Source organism: Oncorhynchus tshawytscha, linkage group LG08, assembly GCF_018296145.1.
Source record: "Oncorhynchus tshawytscha isolate Ot180627B linkage group LG08, Otsh_v2.0, whole genome shotgun sequence".
NCBI classification, from domain to species: Eukaryota; Metazoa; Chordata; class Actinopteri; order Salmoniformes; family Salmonidae; genus Oncorhynchus; species Oncorhynchus tshawytscha.
Genome location: NC_056436.1, coordinates 51,648,412 through 51,669,677, shown reverse-complemented (window position 1 = coordinate 51,669,677; position 21,266 = coordinate 51,648,412). Strand labels below are relative to the sequence as shown.

Here is a 21,266-nt window from a genome sequence, read left to right as displayed (position 1 = left end):
GTTGACTTCTCCAGCAAGGGAGCTGGTCGCTATAAAACATTTCAGTATATCAAAGATGTCAGGAACGCAAGGGGTCTCTTTTAATGTTTTTATTTTGGTATTGTTAGCGAGCAAACTGTTCCGCCCGTTCAGCTCACAAGAGAGACTTGTTAGGTCGAGAAGGTTATACATCAGTTTGAAAACTTGGAGAGGGAAACTGACTAAATGTACCCTTATACCTTCGAGTATGTTTTGGGAAATGTGTGTGTTGAGTAGGCTGTAGGCATCATTGATGTCTTGTAAAGTTTCTGAGGCACTCGACTGTATTCCGGGCACCATTTCAAGCATCGTCAAGTCATATTTCGGGAAGCGAAAGTCACAAGTCACTCGTGAATTCTTTGCTGGGATGTCAGCGGCTATTTCCAGTTCGGGACGTCTGTGTGCCCAAACATTATTTGTTTGCGTCGGAAGAGCAAAAAGTAATCTGACTCTCGGCACCTTTTGATGCCCTCTAACCATCCAACTTTCTTTTCAGCCGCTGGTTGGTTGGATTCTATAAACTATTCCTTTCCCGGTCGCGTTTTCAAAGGCGCTCCTTCCACCCACCTCCTTTGGCTTCACCACCTCCAAGCACAAAAAGTGTTGTATAACCAGGGGTTTAATCTTTTGTCTGGTTTATGGGCCATGGATGATCTTTTTTTTATATTTTTAAAGCCATCCAACCCTGTCTCCTGGTTAAAGGGCTTAAGGGTAGTGTGGAGACCCCATTGTAGGATCAGTTCACACAGTCCAGGGCAGGGGTTTTGATGTGGCCCAACCTGCCAGGGAGTCTCTATGTAGCTGGGGAGGGGGGGCAGGCAATGTGTTTGTGGAATGGCATGGAATGACATTCCAGACGCCAAATAGAGGCCGCCGGAGCAGGGGAGGTGATGTCCGTCAACATGCCGGGAGAATTCCTACGCACCAAGGCTAATAAAGGGACTAGTAGTGCTCTGGCATGCAGGGAATGATAATGATAGCCAGAGCTCAATGGAGCCCTATGTCATATTTGCACTGCGTCAGTGTTTGAACAGACACTTAGTCAGTCACTTACAGCTAGACGGTCAGCTCACACACGCGGGCCATATTCTAACATAGGAAACGTGTGTGTGTGTGTGTGTGTGTGTGGAGTGCTTCTCAGCTTTCTAATTCAAAGAAACACCTGAATCATGTTCTATGTAAATCCTTGATTTGTTTTCCCCCACGTCATGCTTAATCACATCCCATCCTTTACATGTAACAGGTGATAAACCTTCACAGCTTATCGAGTTCTTTACCCTCCTGTTCTCTTCCATCTTCTTATTTACATTCCCGAAGAGCAAACACAGCATTGTTATGACTGGTCTGGCCAGATGGGGAACGTTGTAGTGGATTGACCCCTAAACAAGTCCTACATCCCATAATCCATTCTTAGTATCTCATGGCATTTGCAGTGCAGAAAGAACACTACGAAATGGCGTGTCAAGAGTACTTATGTAAAAGGTAGGGCATGACTTGAACACGCCGTTTTGTGTTCTCCCATTATGGCGTAGTGTGTGTGTGTGGGCCACAGCTAACAGTGCATTAAGCTGCAGCTCAGTCAGTCACATGACCAGTGATGTCAAACGGTAATGATTGGCATTAACCCCATACAGCTTAACACACTCAACATACAATAGCCCTGCACATCGTTTCTCCCTTGGAACACGTTTTAACATGCTTTAGAACACATTCTTGTCACTCATCAAATGTCACCTTCAAACACTAAATGCTAGCATTTAGGATTTAATGGGAACAAACAGGAATGTGAAAGGAACATCGAGAGGGTCACACGCTTGGAAGAAGAAAAAAAAAACTTTTGCCGTGGCAACTGCAGAACTGACAGAGGGGGAGGGGAAACAATAAGAGTGATGGAGGGAGGGAATGCTAAATCTCAGTCAGGTGAAGGCTAGCGAAGCACATGGCTTGAGAAAGAGAGCGAGAGGGATGGGTAGGGGGGGGTGGGTGCACACCGTTGGACTGGAAGCCAGACGAAGGCCGTCCCGGCAACATGTCGCAATGGGCCGAGGTCTCTGTAGCATTTGAGAAATGCCTGGCCCGAGGTCCTTTCCTGTCCGACCTGACTGTGTTGCTGGGGGGCTATGATGGATGGGCGTACGGGCCTTGACGCAGTTAGCCGCTGCACTAACCGATCTATGAGAATTGAGAGACTTTGGGTTGAATGGTGAATAGTTAGCCCAGCTCTTGATCTCAAAACACCCTAATGACAGAACTAATGGAGTTATGAGTTTGAATTAATGGACCATAAATTAATTGAATAGGCGGCAATTCTCCGGTCATTATTTTGTACCTAATTGACAGGTATCTGTTATTAGAGTGTAACATGCACCATTGCATAATCCAGGTTGGATTAAAGCAGCGGTTCCCAAACTTTCTCGGCTCACGACCCTATTTTGATATTTTCGAAAATTCCCGCGACCCATAACCATGTGGGAAAAAAGTTTAGAATTAACAGCCAATGTTAACTTTTTTTATTTGGGGGTATGGCGGTCATTTGAAAAACATTCTAACATTATTTCTGACTGTCTTCTCAACTCACCATCACATACTTTTAATGTGGGGCTATGACAGTCAATTGCAAAATGAGTCTGACATATAATATCTAATGAGATGGGTGTACTTGATCCGTGTCGTGTCGGAGCTTCTCAAAGTCAGGGGGGTGTGTTCGACAGTGAGGACCTCATCTCTGCTGTCACATTCAACCTGAATCGATATTTAGTTTTATTGCAGACGAGAGAACTGAATCCAGCTTCACACAGTTCTGACCGTCGAAAGGGTTCCATGAGTTGTATGGTGCTTTCACTACAACTGGGAACTCAGGAATAATACGAGGTCAAATTATGACGTCCGTGATCTTCAGGTCGGAAGGTCGGAGCTCTAGAAAGGCCTGAGTCTCCCGAGTTGAATGGCCTTTCAAAACTATTATTCGCAGTCGGAGCTCTTTTATTTTTTGTATTTTTTTTGAGTTCCCAGTTGTCTTGAACGCACTGAAGTTGGTTGTCTGAGATTTCCGAGTTCCCAGTTGTCTTGAACGCACTGAAGTTGGTTGTCTGAGATTTCCGAGTTCCCAGTTGTCTTGAACGCACTGAAGTTGGTTGTCTGAGATTTCCGAGTTCCCAGTTGTCTTGAACGCACTGAAGTTGGTTGTCTGAGATTTCCGAGTTCCCAGTTGTCTTGAACGCACTGAAGTTGGTTGTCTGAGATTTCCGAGTTCCCAGTTGTCTTGAACGCACTGAAGTTGGTTGTCTGAGATTTCCGAGTTCCCAGTTGTCTTGAACGCACTGAAGTTGGTTGTCTGAGATTTCCGAGTTCTCAGTTGTTTTGAACGTGGCATTAATGCTCAGAGGGAGACGGCAGGATATTCTCTTTGAGTCAGAAACCGAAACTCCTCCATAGTGACCCGTGAATGAGAGTTGTTCAGTCAGAGTTTCGTCTTGATTGCTCGCAATAGCATAAATTCTTTATTTACCAGGGTTATCTGACAAAGGTATTGTGAGTTTCTGTGCCTCTGGCTCCCCACACATTTTCACTGTATCAATTGCGGCCGGTAATATCAAAGTCTCTGCAATAATGTGTGGTTTCATAGAGTAGTGGGCGTAGCCATTCAATGTGAGAATAATTCAAGTGCAATGGTCAAGTCCCGCCTTTTCCCATGATCTGAGGGTGCTCTCTGGTTTAAATTTCTTTTAGATTTTTAATAATTTTCATTTTTAGATTAAGGTAAACCACATTACGATCGTTTTGAGATACAAAGACTATTTTATATATTTATTTATATATATATTATATCACACACACACACACACACAGTACCAGTCACAAGTTTGGACACACCTACTAAGGGTTTTTATTTTTTACTATTTTCTACATTGTAGAGTAGTAAGTGAAGCCCTCAAAACTATGAAATATATGGAATATGGAATCATGTAGTTACCAAAAGAGTGTTAAACAAATCAAAATATATTTTAGATTCTTCAAAGTAGCCACCCTTTGCCTTGATGACAGCTCTGCACACTCTTTGCATTGTCTCATTATTCTACAATGTAGAAAATAGAACAAATAAAAACTGGTACTGTGTTTGTGTTGTATGTATATATTTTTTTTTGGGGGGGGGGGCTATTTTGGAAGTTCTTCCATAACCCCTAGTTTGGGAACCACTGGATTAGGGATTGGCTGCCATCAGTATAAGGTTTTGTAAATATGACGCTATTTAAAAATATATATTCCAAACTGGTGGATGTTTCTCAGACCACTATTTGAACAGACTCTGTGACTGGAGTTTTATGCTGAATAAATAATTACATCAGTTTGGGGGGGGGTTCACATCAACACACATTTTGGTGTTGATCATTTTGTAAATACGGCACAAGGGAGCCCTTTTACTCAAATGTGAGTCTGAATGCATCATACAACGCTTGCAGTCTTGAATCTTCATCCAGCCCCAAGTTTTTGTCTTAAGTTTTGTCTAATTTACCCTACTCATAATTTCCATGGCTGCTGCCCCATTTCAAGACTTTTGGTTTTTCCACTTCAATATTCTACACCCCTCCTCACTGAAGAGCACATATACTGTACAGCCTGTGATGTCACCAAGTGGACTTTTCCATTTGTGGTGTATTTCTGTGGTGTATTTTTACTCTGAGGAACATTTCGAGTGAATCTTCGTCTGTCTGTTCCATCGTTGGAACATGATTTCCAGATTGAATCCCAATGATGCCAAGTGAACGTTATTAAAAGTGCCTTTCCCTGCCTTTAAACTCTTCTTTCTTCTCTCTCTCCTTTGCTCCATCACCAGTTTTGGAAAGCGTTCTGCAGGGAGCCTGAGACGCGGATGCGAGTGCATCGTTCTGGAACCTTCCGAGATGATTGTGGTGAGTCCTGCCTCCATTGCCAACTCCACCACAGTGGCGTCACGTCAGGCAACAGCACACCACACACTCACTCCATACACTGATGTATTGGGACGGGTGGTTTACAAAAGATGAGACTTAGGGTTTAGGACTTATAGGGACAGGGCTTAGCAATGACCTAGCGTGTTTTATGAGGACTTTTACACCACAACTAATTTAGTTGCCTAGATTTTAGGTCTACTAAATGGCCTTTATTTATTGTGGACGAATCAACTACAAGTAATGCTAGGTGCTTCACTTGACATGCATACATTCACCTATAGTGCTTGCTGCTGTTTTTGTTGTTGTTCACTGCACGCTCGCATACTTGGCTAAATGTAATGAATACAATAAAGTGCTTCAGTAATTTCCAGTCAGGGATATAAAGGTTGACCGAGTTTTATGGTAACATCAAATGTTGGCACAGACCTTTTATAAAAAGCAAAGTTGAAAACCAATCAATCCAGCCTTACCAGGATATAAAAGTAGCAGCACAACACAATCTGCTGTCGGGAACATGAGGCCTTGGAGGCGTGCTAGATCTTTAAAGATACGAAAGCCCACTGTCCTTTTCGCTCTCTGACGTGTGCGTGCACACGCCACACACAACCACCCTCACACACAATCGATCGCACATCCCACTCGCGCGTAATCAATCACACGCGCATAATCAAGCGCGCACACGCTACAATTTGACACAGATCCTATCGTCTAAAAACTGCTCCGTTTTGAATAGAGCAACCATACCTAACCAGTTACATCATGTTACTGTTAATCACCAACCGTCCGACAGTACGGCTGCCACAAAGATCGTCTCTGTAATCATAGTGTCCTATGATTGTCTCCAATAATAATTATATAGATGGCACCTTTTTGTTAAATGTGGCTCCAGCTGCTAAAGCTTCAGCTTTTCTAATAGCCTTCTCTCCTCCTCTCTGTCCTACTGTTGATCATTACCACTTCCTGGCGTAGCCTCAGCTATTATGGGCGCAACAAGCAGCCTATAATTACTGGGAGAATGGCTTTGGGGTGATACTAAGACAGCAGCAGCTCTCGCTCTTAAGCCCCCAGTCTCCAACACATACTAAAAGCGATAAACGCAAGATACTTAAACTGGTGCACACGCAAACCAAAATCATACTCGCACATGCACTCAAACCGATGCACATATGCACAGTCAACACACATATGCACAGTCAACACACACACACACACACACACACACACACACACACACACACTGAAACTGATTGACACACTCGAACCAAACTGATACACACATCGCATGCACTCTCGCTCCTCTCTCAAACACAACTCTCTCTCTCATCCACCACAGCTCCCCTGCCGTTGCCATAGCAGCAGTTGGTACGGCAGAGAGCGAGGGAGAGAGGTAGAGCGATTTTATGTGTAATCCCAAAGGCTGAGTGCTGTGAAATGTGAAGCCGCAGTGAAGAAGCTTGTGAGGGAGGAGTGTGTGCCAACTGTAAACGCCTTAAATTTGTCATTCTAGCACCAGGCCTATTTCATCAGGCTACTACACTTGACTGTTAAGTATTAAGTCGTTGAAATGCATTTTGTGAGCAGAGAAGAGATGTTGCTGCAATATTTTTGCAGGTAGAACATGTAGTACATGCATTTCTGTCTTCTGATGGCCGATGCCTTGTGACTCCTCAACCTCAAGTTGTACTCATAATTTGAGGCCAGTTGTGCCATTATCCCTTATTACGACGGTCATTTTGAGCCATTTCATGGGACTGTGACTCCCGAGGGTGATCGACGGCAGGAGCAGTATGATCATAATGGAGGGAGGGCAGCATCTGATTGAATGACTGAACTCAAGACTGAATGACTAAATCTGAATCACATCAGGGCAAGGTCTGGTAATGTCTCCCTTTCTCCATCTCTCCTTCCATCTCCCTCTGTTTGTCTCCCCTCTATCTTGTTTTCTTCCCCTCTCTCTCTCCATCCCTCTCTTGATCTCTTCCTCTATTTTATCCCTCTTCCTTTCACACGCTTGCCTTGCCAATTCACTATGTACCTCTCTCTAACACACCTCCCTCTCGCTCGTTCCCCCTCTCCTGGAGTTGTGATAGCTTCCTTTGATGTCGGGAGAGGAGTGTTGAGGCGCAGCCCACACACACACGCTGCAATTTTTACGCAGTGAGAGGGGCGGGAAGAGGGGGAGGGAGGGGGCGAGGAAAACTAGACAGTCACTCCTTCCTTTCCTCCTACCCTGTTTCCCCAGGTGGACTATATGGACCAAAATGAGGAGTACTTCCAGCGGCAAGCATCGCACCGACAGTCCCGCCGGAGGTTCCGCAAGATCAACCAGAAGGGCGAGCGGCAGACCATCATCGACACGGTGGACCCGTACCCCACCGGCAAGCCGCCCATAGCCAGGGGATACCACACGGTGAGTCACCATCTAGCTACCTGGCTCCTCCTGTTTAGTTAGTAACTAACTGGACACTTGTGGTGCCAAAAGGGAGGGTCCAGTTTGTGTAGTTTGAGTTTCTGTGTTGGCCTAACGTACTCCCTACCTTGCCTCCGCTTGTGTCGGCTAACATAGTCCTCGTCTAAGCTTGTTGGACGCTTACCTGTGTAGCCTACTAGTGAGAACCTTATACCCTGGTCTGTGTAGCCTACTAGTGAATACCTTATACCCTGGTCTGTGTAGCCTACTAGTGAATACCTTATACCCTGGTCTGTGTAGCCTACTAGTGAATACCTTATACCCTGGTCTGTGTAGCCTACTAGTGAATACCTTATACCCTGGTCTGTGTAGCCTACTAGTGAATACCTTATACCCTGGTCTGTGTAGCCTACTAGTGAATACCTTATACCCTGGTCTGTGTAGCCTACTAGTGAATACCTTATACCCTGGTCTGTGTAGCCTACTAGTGAATACCTTATACCCTGGTCTGTGTAGCCTACTAGTGAAGTACCTTATACCCTGGTCTGTGTAGCCTACTAGTTAGTACCTTATACCCTGGTCTGTGTAGCCTACTAGTTAGTACCTTATACCCTGGTCTGTGTAGCCTACTAGTGAGAACCTTATACCCTGGTCTGTGTAGCCTACTAGTGAGAACCTTATACCCTGGTCTGTGTAGCCTACTAGTTAGTACCTTATACCCTGGTCTGTGTAGCCTACTAGTTGAGAACCTTATACCCTGGTCTGTGTAGCCTACTAGTTAGTACCTTATACCCTGGTCTGTGTAGCCTACTAGTGAGTACCTTATACCCTGGTCTGTGTAGCCTACTAGTGAGTACCTTATACCCTGGTCTGTGTAGCCTACTAGTTAGTACCTTATACCCTGGTCTGTGTAGCCTACTAGTTAGTACCTTATACCCTGGTCTGTGTAGCCTACTAGTGAGTACCTTATACCCTGGTCTGTGTAGCCTACTAGTGAGTACCTTATACCCTGGTCTGTGTAGCCTACTAGTGAGTACCTTATACCCTGGTCTGTGTAGCCTACTAGTGAGTACCTTATACCCTGGTCTGTGTAGCCTACTAGTGAGTACCTTATACCCTGGTCTGTGTAGCCTACTAGTGAGTACCTTATACCCTGGTCTGTGTAGCCTACTAGTGAGTACCTTATACCCTGGTCTGTGTAGCCTACTAGTGAGTACCTTATACCCTGGTCTGTGTAGTCACAGCTTACACAGTACCTGACATGTCTACCCTGATCTGTGTGCACCCTTGTTTCTACTTTGCTCTGCTCTATAGTTACGTTGTGGTCAATGTATCGTGCTTGCTGTAGGCTTGCTGTGCCTTGTTTCACCATTATATTATTATTCTACCCTTCTTGGGTACCTATACTCCGAAATGCATTGTTCATGCTGTTCGCCCTTTTGCTATCCTTGCTGTAGGCTACCTTGTATACCTTTCTCGACTCGACTCTTGTGCACCATTGCTACAAACTCACCGTCTGACCTTAATAGACTATATATAGGTTATACCCTCCTGTGTCATCTTTGGGCCCTTTTTTTTCTAGAACGAGTGCCTCTATGCTACACCCCCATATACCCACTGCCTTTACTCCCTTTGCATCTTTCCTTCACCCCATAACCCCTGTGTCCCCTATTGCTCCAGGCGGTGTCAGGGTGGTTGTTATTCTACACAGTGTAGCTCTAGGAGTTCCATGAAGTTGAAGGGAGAAGCCGTGTCGAGTCACCCACCAGGGGTTGATGTGGATGGCAATTGTAGAGCCAGCTGGTTTCTCCAGCGAAATCAGCAGAAGCATGACTGGAAAGGGGGGTAAAGAGGAGAGTAGAGAACAGTCTGTGTAGAAGAGCGAACAGGGGGTCCTATTCATCATGTCGTCCCAAAGCTGTGCCTATCTTTATGCAAACCACTCCCCCCACAAATATTCGAAAAGGGCAGCATGTGTGGAGATGGAGAGTCTCTCTCTTATTTTCCAATGGAGCACGCCACAGTCCACTGAGGTGGCCACAGCAGTGCCCGAGATGGGTCCTAAAGTGTGTTTATGTGAATGGGGAACCGATGTTCACTATAATGAAGGGTTCACTAATAAAGTATACAGTACAATCACGTGAACACACCCCCCTATTGCTATTCATGGGAACCCATGTTCACTCATGATGTGAACACACCCCATGCCCCATGTTATTTTTCACGAGCCCCAGTTCTGCCTTATTTCAACCCATTCCTCCTATTTCTGCAATTCTGAAGGGAGGACGGTGTCAAGAAGAGTACCCCGGCTCGTTTGGCACGCCATGGAATAATCTGGGTTTGTCATACAAAGCGGAAACGCGCCGGACGTCATCCACCCCCCCAACACCGACCCTTAATTTTAGACTGGCTTTGGTTTTTTACGTGAAAGGATACCCTGAACTTTCTCATGGCCTGACGGCGCCTGTCACAAAATTCTAGTTCTCCTCAGAGGCCCTGTGGGAAGAATAAGCGGGGTGCCATGGTAACAAGTAGTCCCAAGAGGAGTGGAGTGCACTTGAAGTACAGCAGTGCGTAGAGGGAATAACTTCAGTTGAGACGATACTGCCGAGTGCATAGGGGGAAAGCTTGGATGGGCTTGGATGTTAAGATGACATGTAGCACGCTAATCTCCCACATTTGGAATGCCAGGCTGCGCCGGGATTTTCCTTCTCAAAACCCAGAGGCGCATTTAGAGGTGAAAAATGCGCCATGGAGAAACTTTTGTCAGAGGAATAGAGAAAGCCGTGTAAACATGCCGAAAGCTTGGGTTTGTCTTCGTAACTCAAATTTACGCCCCTTTAAATCTCACTTGGTAGACATTCGGAATAGGTGTATTGCATGGACATTGGTCTTGTGTATTGCAAGAACATTTTGTTTTTGTGGGGATATCCCATTTACAGCAAGGGGTCCTTCATTCAAGGTATCTATCTACCTATGATGACACCGATCCAAATATATCTCCTCTGTCTCTACTTTCAAATATTTTTCTTCAGCAAAATATATATATATATATTGCTGATAGGAACGTGCTTTATTGAAAACAATATGCAGGACACTCGCTTTAAGTGTGGGCCTTTCTTCAGTGGGGTTCATCCCCTCATCCCCTCTAAGCAAAGAGAGGGTCCCAAGCCTTTGTTCCCCCACCGTAGACCTGATGTGATGGGATGTGACCAACAGCTACTGTGTCTCAATAAATTATAACAGGTATACTGCCAATGGCATGCTAACCTAGCACTGATGGTCTCCTTGGGACGTCTGGTTCTGTGTGTAGCCCAATGTCCCGGTCTCCCCCTGAAAAAGACGCTCCCAAGGGTAAATACGGCATTAAATAATGGATAGTTGTCACTTGCCAGACATCCATTTTACCTCAAAGTCCCAGAAAGCAAAAATGACCTGGTGCTTCACCAAATAAATAGCCTGACTTTCACATGAGGCTAAGGCTAATAGCTTCAAAGGCAGAAACCAAGCTACTGAAACAATAGCAATGCTAAAGGACAAGTTCCAAATGAAAAATGCAGTTAAACAGACTTAAAACTGGACGTCAAATCAGCCATTGGCGTTTAGACTATCTGTGAGCCCTGCAGCCGACGCTATCGGACATCTTAGAATGCATCACACACCGCATCACACACCACTCGCTCAGATGAGGTCGGCCACACTGACTGAGCCCCTTCTGTCCTCAGAATGGGCACCACCTATTCAGGCTGGCTCTTTCTATCCTTTTTCATCTTGTCCCTCTTGCTCTCTCTCTCTTTCTCTTGGTTTCTTTATTTCTTTCATGATGTTGTAAAATGTATGTCAATTTAGAGTCTGTCAACAGTGTGGTTAGATCAGGGTTGCCAGGTCCAGTTAACATTTCCATAACAATGACCACTCAAAACCTGCCCGAAGCGGCCTGAAAAGGAGTTTTAAAAAAAAACGTTTTTAATTTGCCGCAGTAAGGGAGGTGTTTCCATATTTATACAATAAACCTCTTTTCCATAACAACATCAAGCCAGATGACGTTAGTAGCGTTTATCAAAAAATATTATGACGTGACCATAAAAGGAATTTGAATATGTCAACAAACAAACAAAAACATTCAACTCGCCAGATAAACCGACATCCATTGATGGGAAATTAACTCGTTTGACTGCTATGATTAAGCAATAAGGCCCGAGGGGGTTATGGTATATGGCCAATATACCATGGCTAAGGGCTGTTCTTAAGCATGACACAATATGTTCTTAAGCATGACACAATGCGGAGTGTCTAAATACAGCCGTTAGCCGTTGCTGTTATAAGATGGTTAGAAACGTTATTAGAACATCAAAAATAAAACATGTCATAACCCTGGTATATGGTCTGTAATTCCACAGCTTTCAGCATGTCCGCATTTGGGGCTCCAAACCCAGTTTAAAATTAAGAAATAAGGACCGAGGGTTATGTGGCCAATATACCATGGCTAAGGGCTGTTCTTATGCACAGCGGAACAGGGGGGTGCCTGGATACAGCCCTTAGAGGTGGTATATTGGCCATATGCCACAAACCCCAGAGGTACCTTATTGCTATTATAAACTGGTTACAAATGTAATTAGAACAGTAAAAATACATTAATATCCATAGTATACAGTCTTTATATACCACGGCTTTCAGCCAGTCAGCATTCGAGGCTCCAACCACCCAGTTTATAATGACAAAATATAACGTTTTGGCGGAATTACCATGATTCCATGTGCTACCGGCACTAGTAACACTCAAAGCTCAGTAATATATTTCAACCCAAAATCTGCATTCAGAGCTCAAACCACGCAGTTTATAATTGTAAATACATCCCCTTTGCTATAGGAACTATAGAAAAATCCAACAGGAGAGTTTGAGTGATGAAATTTCGAGGTAAGAAGTGCTCGTTTCCGAATAGCCTACTGAAGATGGTGTCTTAATTTCAATCACTGAATTAAATATTAATGAACGGTTTGTGCTTGTCAACAACATGCCATTGATTATCTTGATCTGTAGCCTCATCTGACTGACTGTTACGTCTCTCTAATGTGGTATAATAACTAATTGACAATTTCGATAGAGCTTTGACAACTTCCCATTTAAGGCTACGACAACGATAAACTGAAGTCATGGGACATTTATTAAATCCATTTGCAAGCTCCAGGTAGGCTACACAAGTGGCACAAATTGGTTTGCAATGACTTCAGTGATATCGTACTTTCAACATATTTATTGTGGCAAATGGTAGCCTACAAATGGTAGCCTACAGTAGCCTATAAATGAATAGGCTACTAGATAGCCAAGAGATGCAAACATATCATTCTCCACTTAGTTTTTTTTCCCCAATCCCCCATTTCTTTTTTTAGTAAATATATATATACATACACACCCATACATAACCATATTCATACATAAACATGCATACATACACATGTATATAAATACAAAGACATACATATTTTTTTTAGAATATACCTTTATTGTTCCCTGCCAACCTTACCACCCTTCCCCCAATTGGAGTAAACTAATAAACAATAACACTTAGGCTTCTACTTATTATACACATTTTACAAAGTTATATTTAGTTTGTTTTTAGTCCTTCCTCTATTTCTGATGTCCATCCAGTTTGATTTCTATTTGTAACTGTGTAATGGGGCGGCAGGGTAGCCTAGTGGTTAGAGCGTTGGACTAGTAACCGAAAAGTTGCAAGTTCAAATCCCCGAGCTGTCGTTCTGCCCCTGAACAGGCAGTTAACCCACTGTTCCTAGGCCGTCATTAACTGACGTGCCTAGTAAAATAAAGGTAACAAAAAAAAAAAACTGAACCTATGTATGTTTTACATTGGTTATCTTGTTATTAGTCCCACCCTTCAGCTCCATTCAACCCCTCCCATCTATCTCTTAACACCATCCATTTTGGATTTCTATTTGCCATATATTTTTGAAATGTGCTGTGAAGTTTCACAAATGTACTGAACCTTTCTATTCTCTTAGCTTCTATAGATTGTAAATCAAAGTTAAACATTTTTGCTAAAATAATTAATTAATAATTAATATTATTGACTATGGCTTTTCAAATCACCCAGTAGTGCTGTCTGCAGCGTTAGTTCTAGGGAAAGGTTGCAAATCTTCAGCCTTTCCTGGACCTGTGACCAAAAACGAGCTACATATGGACAGTAACAAAATAAATTATCTAATGACTCTGCCTCCTCACAGCAAAATCTGCAGAGCTGGGAAGATTGTATCCCCCCATATATATAACATTCTATTGGTTGCAAGAATTTTGTAAAGTAATTTAAATTGAAAAATTGGACGTTTTGAATCCGGCGTTGTTTTACCTGTCAATTCATAAACCATGTGCCATGGAATGGGTACATCAAAAAATCTCTCCCCAACTATTTTGCAATTTATATACATAACTTCACCAGTCCTATTTGTATCATTCAGTAAAATTGTACCTTTTTTAAACATTTCATGGAAAAATGTTTTGTTTTTTCATCAATTAGTATATTTGAGTTTAACCACAATATTTGTTGTATTATTTGTTCTGTCTTTTCAGGTGAATTAAACTGATATTGCAACTGACTTTCTAAGGCTTGTTTAAAAAACAACAATATTTTGGAGATTATTTCCTTTGAGGCCATGGAGCGATTCTAATTGTGGTTTTAAAAGAAGACATGTAGAAAACATGCCACACATTTCTAATCCCCTTAATATTATTGTTGGATCTAATTTTTACAGCTAATATTTCGATTGCAATAATAATTACATATGCCAATAGTGGACAACCTTGTTTTACTCCTCTAGACAGTTTGAGCACTTTGAGATGTAGCCATTATTGACTATTTTACACCTAGGGTAACTATACATAACTTTAACCCATTTTTATAAGAGATTCCCCAAAATTGAAATATTCTAGGCATTTATATATAAACTCCAGTCGTACTTTATCAAAAGCCTTTTCAAAATCAGCTATGAAAACCAGGCCTGGTGTACCCGATATTTCATAGTATTCTATTGTTTCCAGTACTTGTGTTATATTATCTCCAATGTATCGTCCATGTAAAAAACCTGTCTGATTAGGATGAATAATATCTGACAATATTTTTTTAAATTCTATGCGCCAAGCATTTAGCTAGGATTTTTGCATCACAACACTGAAGTGTAAGAGGCCTTTTTTAAATGGACTGGATCTTTATATATACCACTTGGGCCCTGTTTCAGTAATAATGATATCAGACCTTGTTGCATGTCCGATGATCTACTATTTATATAGGAGTGGTTAAGACATGCTAATAATGGTCCTCTTGAGTATATCAAAAAATGTTTGGTATACCTCAACTGGTATGTCATCCAGCCCTGGAGTTTTCCCAGCCTTAAAGGCTTTAATTGCATCTGTAATTTGGTGGTCACATGAGTCTTTCTGTACAGATGTTAATTTTACTTTATTATTAGGAAAATAATCCACAAAATTAGCTTTGGTTAGTGGAGATGGAGAAGACTGAAACAAAAACATATTCTTAAAGTACTTTACTTCCTCTTTCAAAACATAATTCGGTGAATCATGTGTGACTCCATTTGTAACAAGTTTCAATTTTTTTTTTTGGTAGCATTTCTATAATGAACATTGAAAAATCATTTGGTGCATGTTTCCCCATATTCCATCCAGTTCGCTTTATTTTTATAATATATTACATTGGGTGTTTCTTGACTAAGTTCCTCCATTTCTTTTTGTTTTTCCTCTAACTTATTCTGTGCCTCTATGGTACAGTTCTTATTGCTATCAAACTGTACTGTTAGTCCCTCAATTTCTTTTGTCAACTTCTTGCGGATCAGTGAAAACTTCCGGTGAAATTGCAGAGCACCAAATTCCAAATAAATTACTATAAATATTCAACTTTCATGAAATCACAAGTGCAATACATCAAAATAAAGCTTAACTTGTTGTTAATCCACCCGCCGTGTCAGATTTCAAAAAGGCTGTACGGCGAAAGCAAACCATGTGATTATCTGAGGATAGCGCCCAGCACACAAATGCATAACAAATCATTTTCAACCAGGGAGTTGCGACAAGAAAGTCAGAAATAGCAATATAATATATGCCTTACCTTTGAAGATCTTCTGAAAAGTCCTAGTTACATTAAAAATGGTCCTTTTGTTCTATTTATATCCATAAAATTTCAGTTTAGCTGGTGCGCTTAAGTCAATAATCCACTTGGTTTCTCTACTTCAAAATGCATACAAAATGAATCCCAAACGTTACCAATAAACTTATCCAAACAAGTCAATCAACGTTTATAATCAAACAATAGGTACCTTAATACGCAAATAAATGATACAATTTAAGATGGAGAATCGTTATCGTCTTTACCGCGCTCTGATTCAAACGGAAACACTACAGCCAAAATTGGACATTATTTTAACAGTTATAAAACTTTAGAGTGTTTTCTATCCAAATATACCAATTATATGCATATTGTAGCTTCTGGGCCTGAGTGACAGGCAGTTTACTTTGGGCCCGATTTTCATCCGGATGTCAAAATACCGCCCGCTATCCAATTAATATGGACTCTTTTGATCTAAATTGCTTTTGTTTTATAGAGGAGTACTGAATTGCATGGTCTCTAAAGGCACATTTAAGTGTCCCATAAAATAAGAGGTTCTGCTGTACCTACAGATGAAGTAGGGAGTTTACATGCATACACCTTAGCCAAATACATTTAAACTCAGTTTTTCACAATTCCTGACATTTAATCCGAGTAAAAATTCCCGGTCTTAGGTCAGTTAAGATCACCACTTTATTTTAAGAATGTGAAATGTCAGAATAATAGTAGAGAGAATGATTTCTTTCTTTCATCACATTCCCAGTGGGTCAGAAGATTACATGCACTCAATTAATATTTGGTGGAATTGCTTTTAAATTGTTTAACTTGGGTCAAATGTTTTCATTTGGCCCATTCCTCCATGACTGAGCTGGTGTAACTGAGTCAGGTTTGTAGGCCTCCTTGCTCCACACGCTTTTTCAGTTCTGCTCACAAATGTTCTTTAGGATTGAGGTCTGGGCTTTGTGATGGCCACTCCAATACCTTGACTTTGTTGTCCTTAAGCCATTTTGCCACAACTTTGGAAGTATGCTTGTGGTCATTGTCCATTTGGAACCAAGCTTTAACTTCCTGGCTGCCTTGAGATGTTGCTTCAATATATCTACAAAATTTCCTTCCTCATGAAGTCATCTATTTTGTGAAGTGCACCAGTCCCTCCTTCAGCAAAGTACTCTTGTTTGTACTATTGTTTGTACAGATGAACATGGTACTTTCAGACGTTTGGAAATTGCTCCCAAGGATGATCCAGACTTGAGGTCTTGGCTGATTTCTTTTGAATTTCCCATGATGTCAAGCAAAGAGGCACTGAATTTGATTGTAGGCATTGAAACACATCCACAGGTACACCTCCAATTGACTCAAATGATGTCAATTAGCCAATCAGAAGCTTCCAAAGCCATGATGTCATTTTCTGGTATTTTCCAAGCTCTTTAAAGGCACAGTCAACTTCTGACCCACTGGAAATGTGATACAGTGAAATAATATGTCTGTAAAAAATGGTTGGATAAATTACTTGTCATGCACAAAGTAATGTCCTAACCAGCTTGCCAAAACTAGTTTGTTAACCAGAAATTTGTGGAGTGGTTGAAAAACACGTTTTAATGACTCCAACCTAAGTGTATGTTATGTCTGGAAAAAGTCCTTTATAAATGATTCTGTCCTAGTTAAACAATTCATCATCTAGTAGGCTTTGATTAAATGTCCAATATCCTCACCCATATGGAAATTCTGTAAGAGTAATATATATGCCAATTATGTGATGCTCCGACCGCATTCTGTCCCCTATCAACACTTTTTAAACTTTTGGTGCTAGAGAGAATGACATAAGAAAGTAATCAAGACAACTAGCTTGATTAAGCCTCTGCCATGTATATCTTACAAGGTCAGGGTATTTAAGCCTCCATATATCCACTAAATCCAATATATCCATGACATTCATGATTTCCTAAGTGCCCAAGGGTGATTTCCTTTATGGTCCATAGAGGTATTGAAGACCGTATTAAAATCTCCCACCATAATAATAGAGTCTAGTGTTGCTTGTAGAGTTAATTCTCCACATTTAATCAAGTAGTCCTGACTGCAGTTTGGGGTCTTAATGTGTGTATGTGTGTGTGTGTGTGTGGGGGGGTCAATATTTGACCCAGCCCACCATTTGATGCAGTTCAGGGCTGGCATTTTATTTTTGTCCATCTGAGGTTTGACAGTTACACTGAATACAAACACACATGTTGAATAAACATATTTCATTTTTGAAGATAGTAAAAAATATTATATGAAGTGGTACCAGCACAGGTTAACACTTTTTTGCTTCAAGCTATATTTGAGACAAGCTACTGATATTGTTGCAGTGAACAATAGACTTGTTATGTATGTCATGTGCTGTTAAAACTGTGTTGAAATATTATAGCTTTTATTATTTTATTTCATTGAGCATGTGTATACAGTTACTACCTATCCTGATTTATAATGCTATTTACTTTCCTCATGAGAATGGAGGCAGACTATACCTTATAGACGAGAGGTCGACCGATTTATGATTTTTCAACGCCGATGCCAATATCGATTAATCGGCTGATTTTTATTATTTTTTATTTTATATATATATATATATATATATATATATATATATATATATATATATATATATATATATATTTTTTTTTACAAATTATGACAATTACAACAATACTGAATGAACACTTTTATTTTAACTTAATATAATACATCAATAAAATAAATTTAGTCTCAAATAATGAAACGTGTTCAATTTGGTTTAAATAATGCAAGAACAAAGTGTTGGAGAAGAAAGTAAAAGTGCAATATGTGCCATGTAATAAAGCTAACGTTTAAATTCCTTGCTCAGAACATGAGAACATATGAAAGCTGGTGGTTCCTTTTTTAACATAAGTCTTCAATATTCCCAGGTAAGTAGTTTTAGGTTGTAGTTATTATAGGACTATTTCTCTCTATACCATTTGTATTTCATATACCTTTGACTATTGGATGTTCTAATAGTTATTTTAGTATTGCCAGCCTAATCCCGGGAGTTCATAGGCTTGAAGTCATAAACAGCGCAATGCTTGAAGCACAGCGAAGAGCTGCTGGCAAACGCAGGAAAGTGCTGTTTGAATGAATGCTTACGAGCCTGCTGCTGCCTACCACCACTCAGTCAGACTGCGCTATCAAGTCATAGACTTAATTATAATATAATAACACACAGAAATACGAGCCTTAGGTTATTAATATGATGAAATCCAGAAACTATAATTTCGAAAACATAATGTTTATTCTTTCAGTGAAATACGGAACCGTTCCGTATTATATCTAACGGGTGGCATCCAAAAGTCTAAATATTCCTGTTACATTGCACAACCTTCAATATTATGTCATAATTATGTAAAATTCTGGCAAATTAGTTCACAACGAGCCAGGTGGCCCAAACTGTTGCATATACCCTGACTCTGCGTGCAATGAACACAAGAGAAGTGACACAATTTCCCTAGTTAATATTGCCTGCTAACATTAATTTATTTTAACTAAATATGCAGGTTTAAAAATATATACTCCTGTCTATTGATTTTATGAAAGGCATTGATGTTTATGGTTAGGTACATTTGTGCATCGATTGTGCTTTTTTCGCAAAAGCGCTTTGTTAAATCATCTCCCCTTTGGCGAAGTTGGCTGTCTTTGTTAGGAAGAAATGGTCTTCACACAGTTCGCAACGAGCCAGGTGGCCCAAACTGCTGCATATCCCCTGACTCTGTTGCACTGAACGCAAGAGAAGTGACACAATTTCTCTACTTAAAAGAAATTCACATTAACAGGCAATCTTAACTAAATATGCAGGTTTAAAAATATATATACTTGCGTATTGATTTAAGAAAGGCGTTGATGTCTAGGTACACATTGGTGCAATGACCGTGCTTTTTTTTGCGAATGCACTTGTTAAATCACCCATTTGGCGAAGTAGGCTGTGACTCGATGATAAATTAACAGGCACCGCGTCGATTATATGCAACGCAGGACAAGCTAGATAAACTAGTAATATCATCAACCATGTGTAGTTTGTTTTTTATAAGGTAAGTTTAATGCTAGCTAGCACCTTACCTTGGCTCCTTTCTGTACTCGCATAACAGCTCTTGACGTCCCTCTGGGTGCTTCAGAAACTCCGCTCTATTGACTATTGTTGCCGGGGGGGCCAATAGCAACAATGAACGCGTGTCGCTTTTCCACAACTGAAGTCACACTTTGTGATTGTGAACACTGGAAAGAGAGGAATAACAGTAAAGTAACCAGTTATAACAAATGAAATGCACCGATGCAACTGAAGAAAATAGAGCAAATTAAAATAACAGGAAGGTCAAATATATTTAATAAGCAAAGGAAGAAATAGTACCTCTGCGCCTCACTGAAAGCTTGACCTTTGTGGTTGTTGTCCAGCCTTATATGTGCAGAAGGGGCAGCGATGAAGTTGACTGCTGCTGTGTTTTTGTTTTTTTGTGGACTCTCGCCCGCAAATAACACGCTACTGTCTCTATACATCAAATAAAAATAAGCATAGACATAAAAGGCAATGATAATTAGAAAGGCATAAAATAGGCATTTCATTTCATTATTGTATATACGGGCTTCTCCATTTAATGGCAGTTTCATTGAGGACTTAACACCCATAACAGGAGCATGAGAGGGAGTTGGAAAACCTTCCATTTAAAATGTCCACTCGCACAACTCCTGAGACCCAAACACGGAGCATGCGTTGAACACTTCGCTTGATGCCGTTTTTCCATAAGCAAAAGTCGACATTAGCATGGAGTCCACCTGCAGAGCGAATGTATCTAATGTGCCCAAAGTAGTTCCCCAGTGCGTTGTGAATGTTATTTCCTGATGTGCATCAGTTCTAGCATGTTAATGTTATGTGGGAAAAGGGGTTGGAAATGGGTGTCTCCATAATGATCATCTAAATAGCCTACCTACAACTGGTAAAAAAAAGTTGCCACGATGTGCAGCTCTGTATCCTCTCAATCACGTGACTAACACCAAAACCGTTAAGCCAACCGCTCCCATTGGCTGGCTAGCGTTGTCTCACTCACTGGCGATCAGCGCAGAGACGGTGACTGACCTTCCAAGGTAAGGATGGAAAGTGTAATTCAACAATTAGCTGCCTACCGTAATGCAGACCTATTAACATCATGTTTGGTAACATTTGCCCATGAGTTTGAAATGAGTTGTAAAAATGTCTTGGAGAACTCTGCTGAATTCCCTCAATTGAAGGTCAGCTAAGTTAACCTAGGCTACTTAACGTTACTAGCTCGGCATTTGAAGTTATATCATTATTATTAGTCTGTTATCAGGTAAAAGCATATGCTTATTATTCATCATTTCTCAAATATTTATTAGCTAATAATTCAGTCGAATAGGCTATGCTGCAGCCATTGAATGTCTTTTGAGCGTTAAGGGACGTTTATGGCTAGCTCGGTCCACGATATTATGTTGTTATATTTTTCAATCTTGAAATATAATGGAAAATGTTATTAACCAGTGACTGAGATTTTGCGCTACTTGATATTCACTTCCCGGACTTGGAGAGCGCCCCTCTGAATAACGGGGCCTGGTTTTGGCTTAACTGCTTTGGGCAAATGAAAGAGGCGGACTAAACTACCTGCTGCAGTGCTCTCTCAACCAACACACACGCCTCTGGCGCTCCATACCACTCACTCACTCAGCAACAGCTTGCCTTACTGCCTGATAGTCAGCAGCAGCAGATCACAGTGAAGTAGAGAAA

The 21,266-nt window shown here is 41.2% G+C and overlaps 1 protein-coding gene across 10 annotated transcripts in view; it reads left to right on the top strand.

The window, feature by feature from the left end:
* Positions 1–21,266, top strand: part of LOC112256345 (rap guanine nucleotide exchange factor 2-like) — a 138,906-nt gene that overhangs the window by 67,117 nt on the left and 50,523 nt on the right. For all 10 annotated transcript variants that reach the window (XM_042325636.1, XM_042325630.1, XM_042325631.1 and 7 more), the window contains 2 exons: positions 4,853–4,928; positions 7,192–7,359. In XM_042325636.1, coding sequence (XP_042181570.1) covers positions 4,853–4,928; positions 7,192–7,359 — 244 coding nt within the window. The remainder of the gene's footprint in view (positions 1–4,852; positions 4,929–7,191; positions 7,360–21,266) is intronic.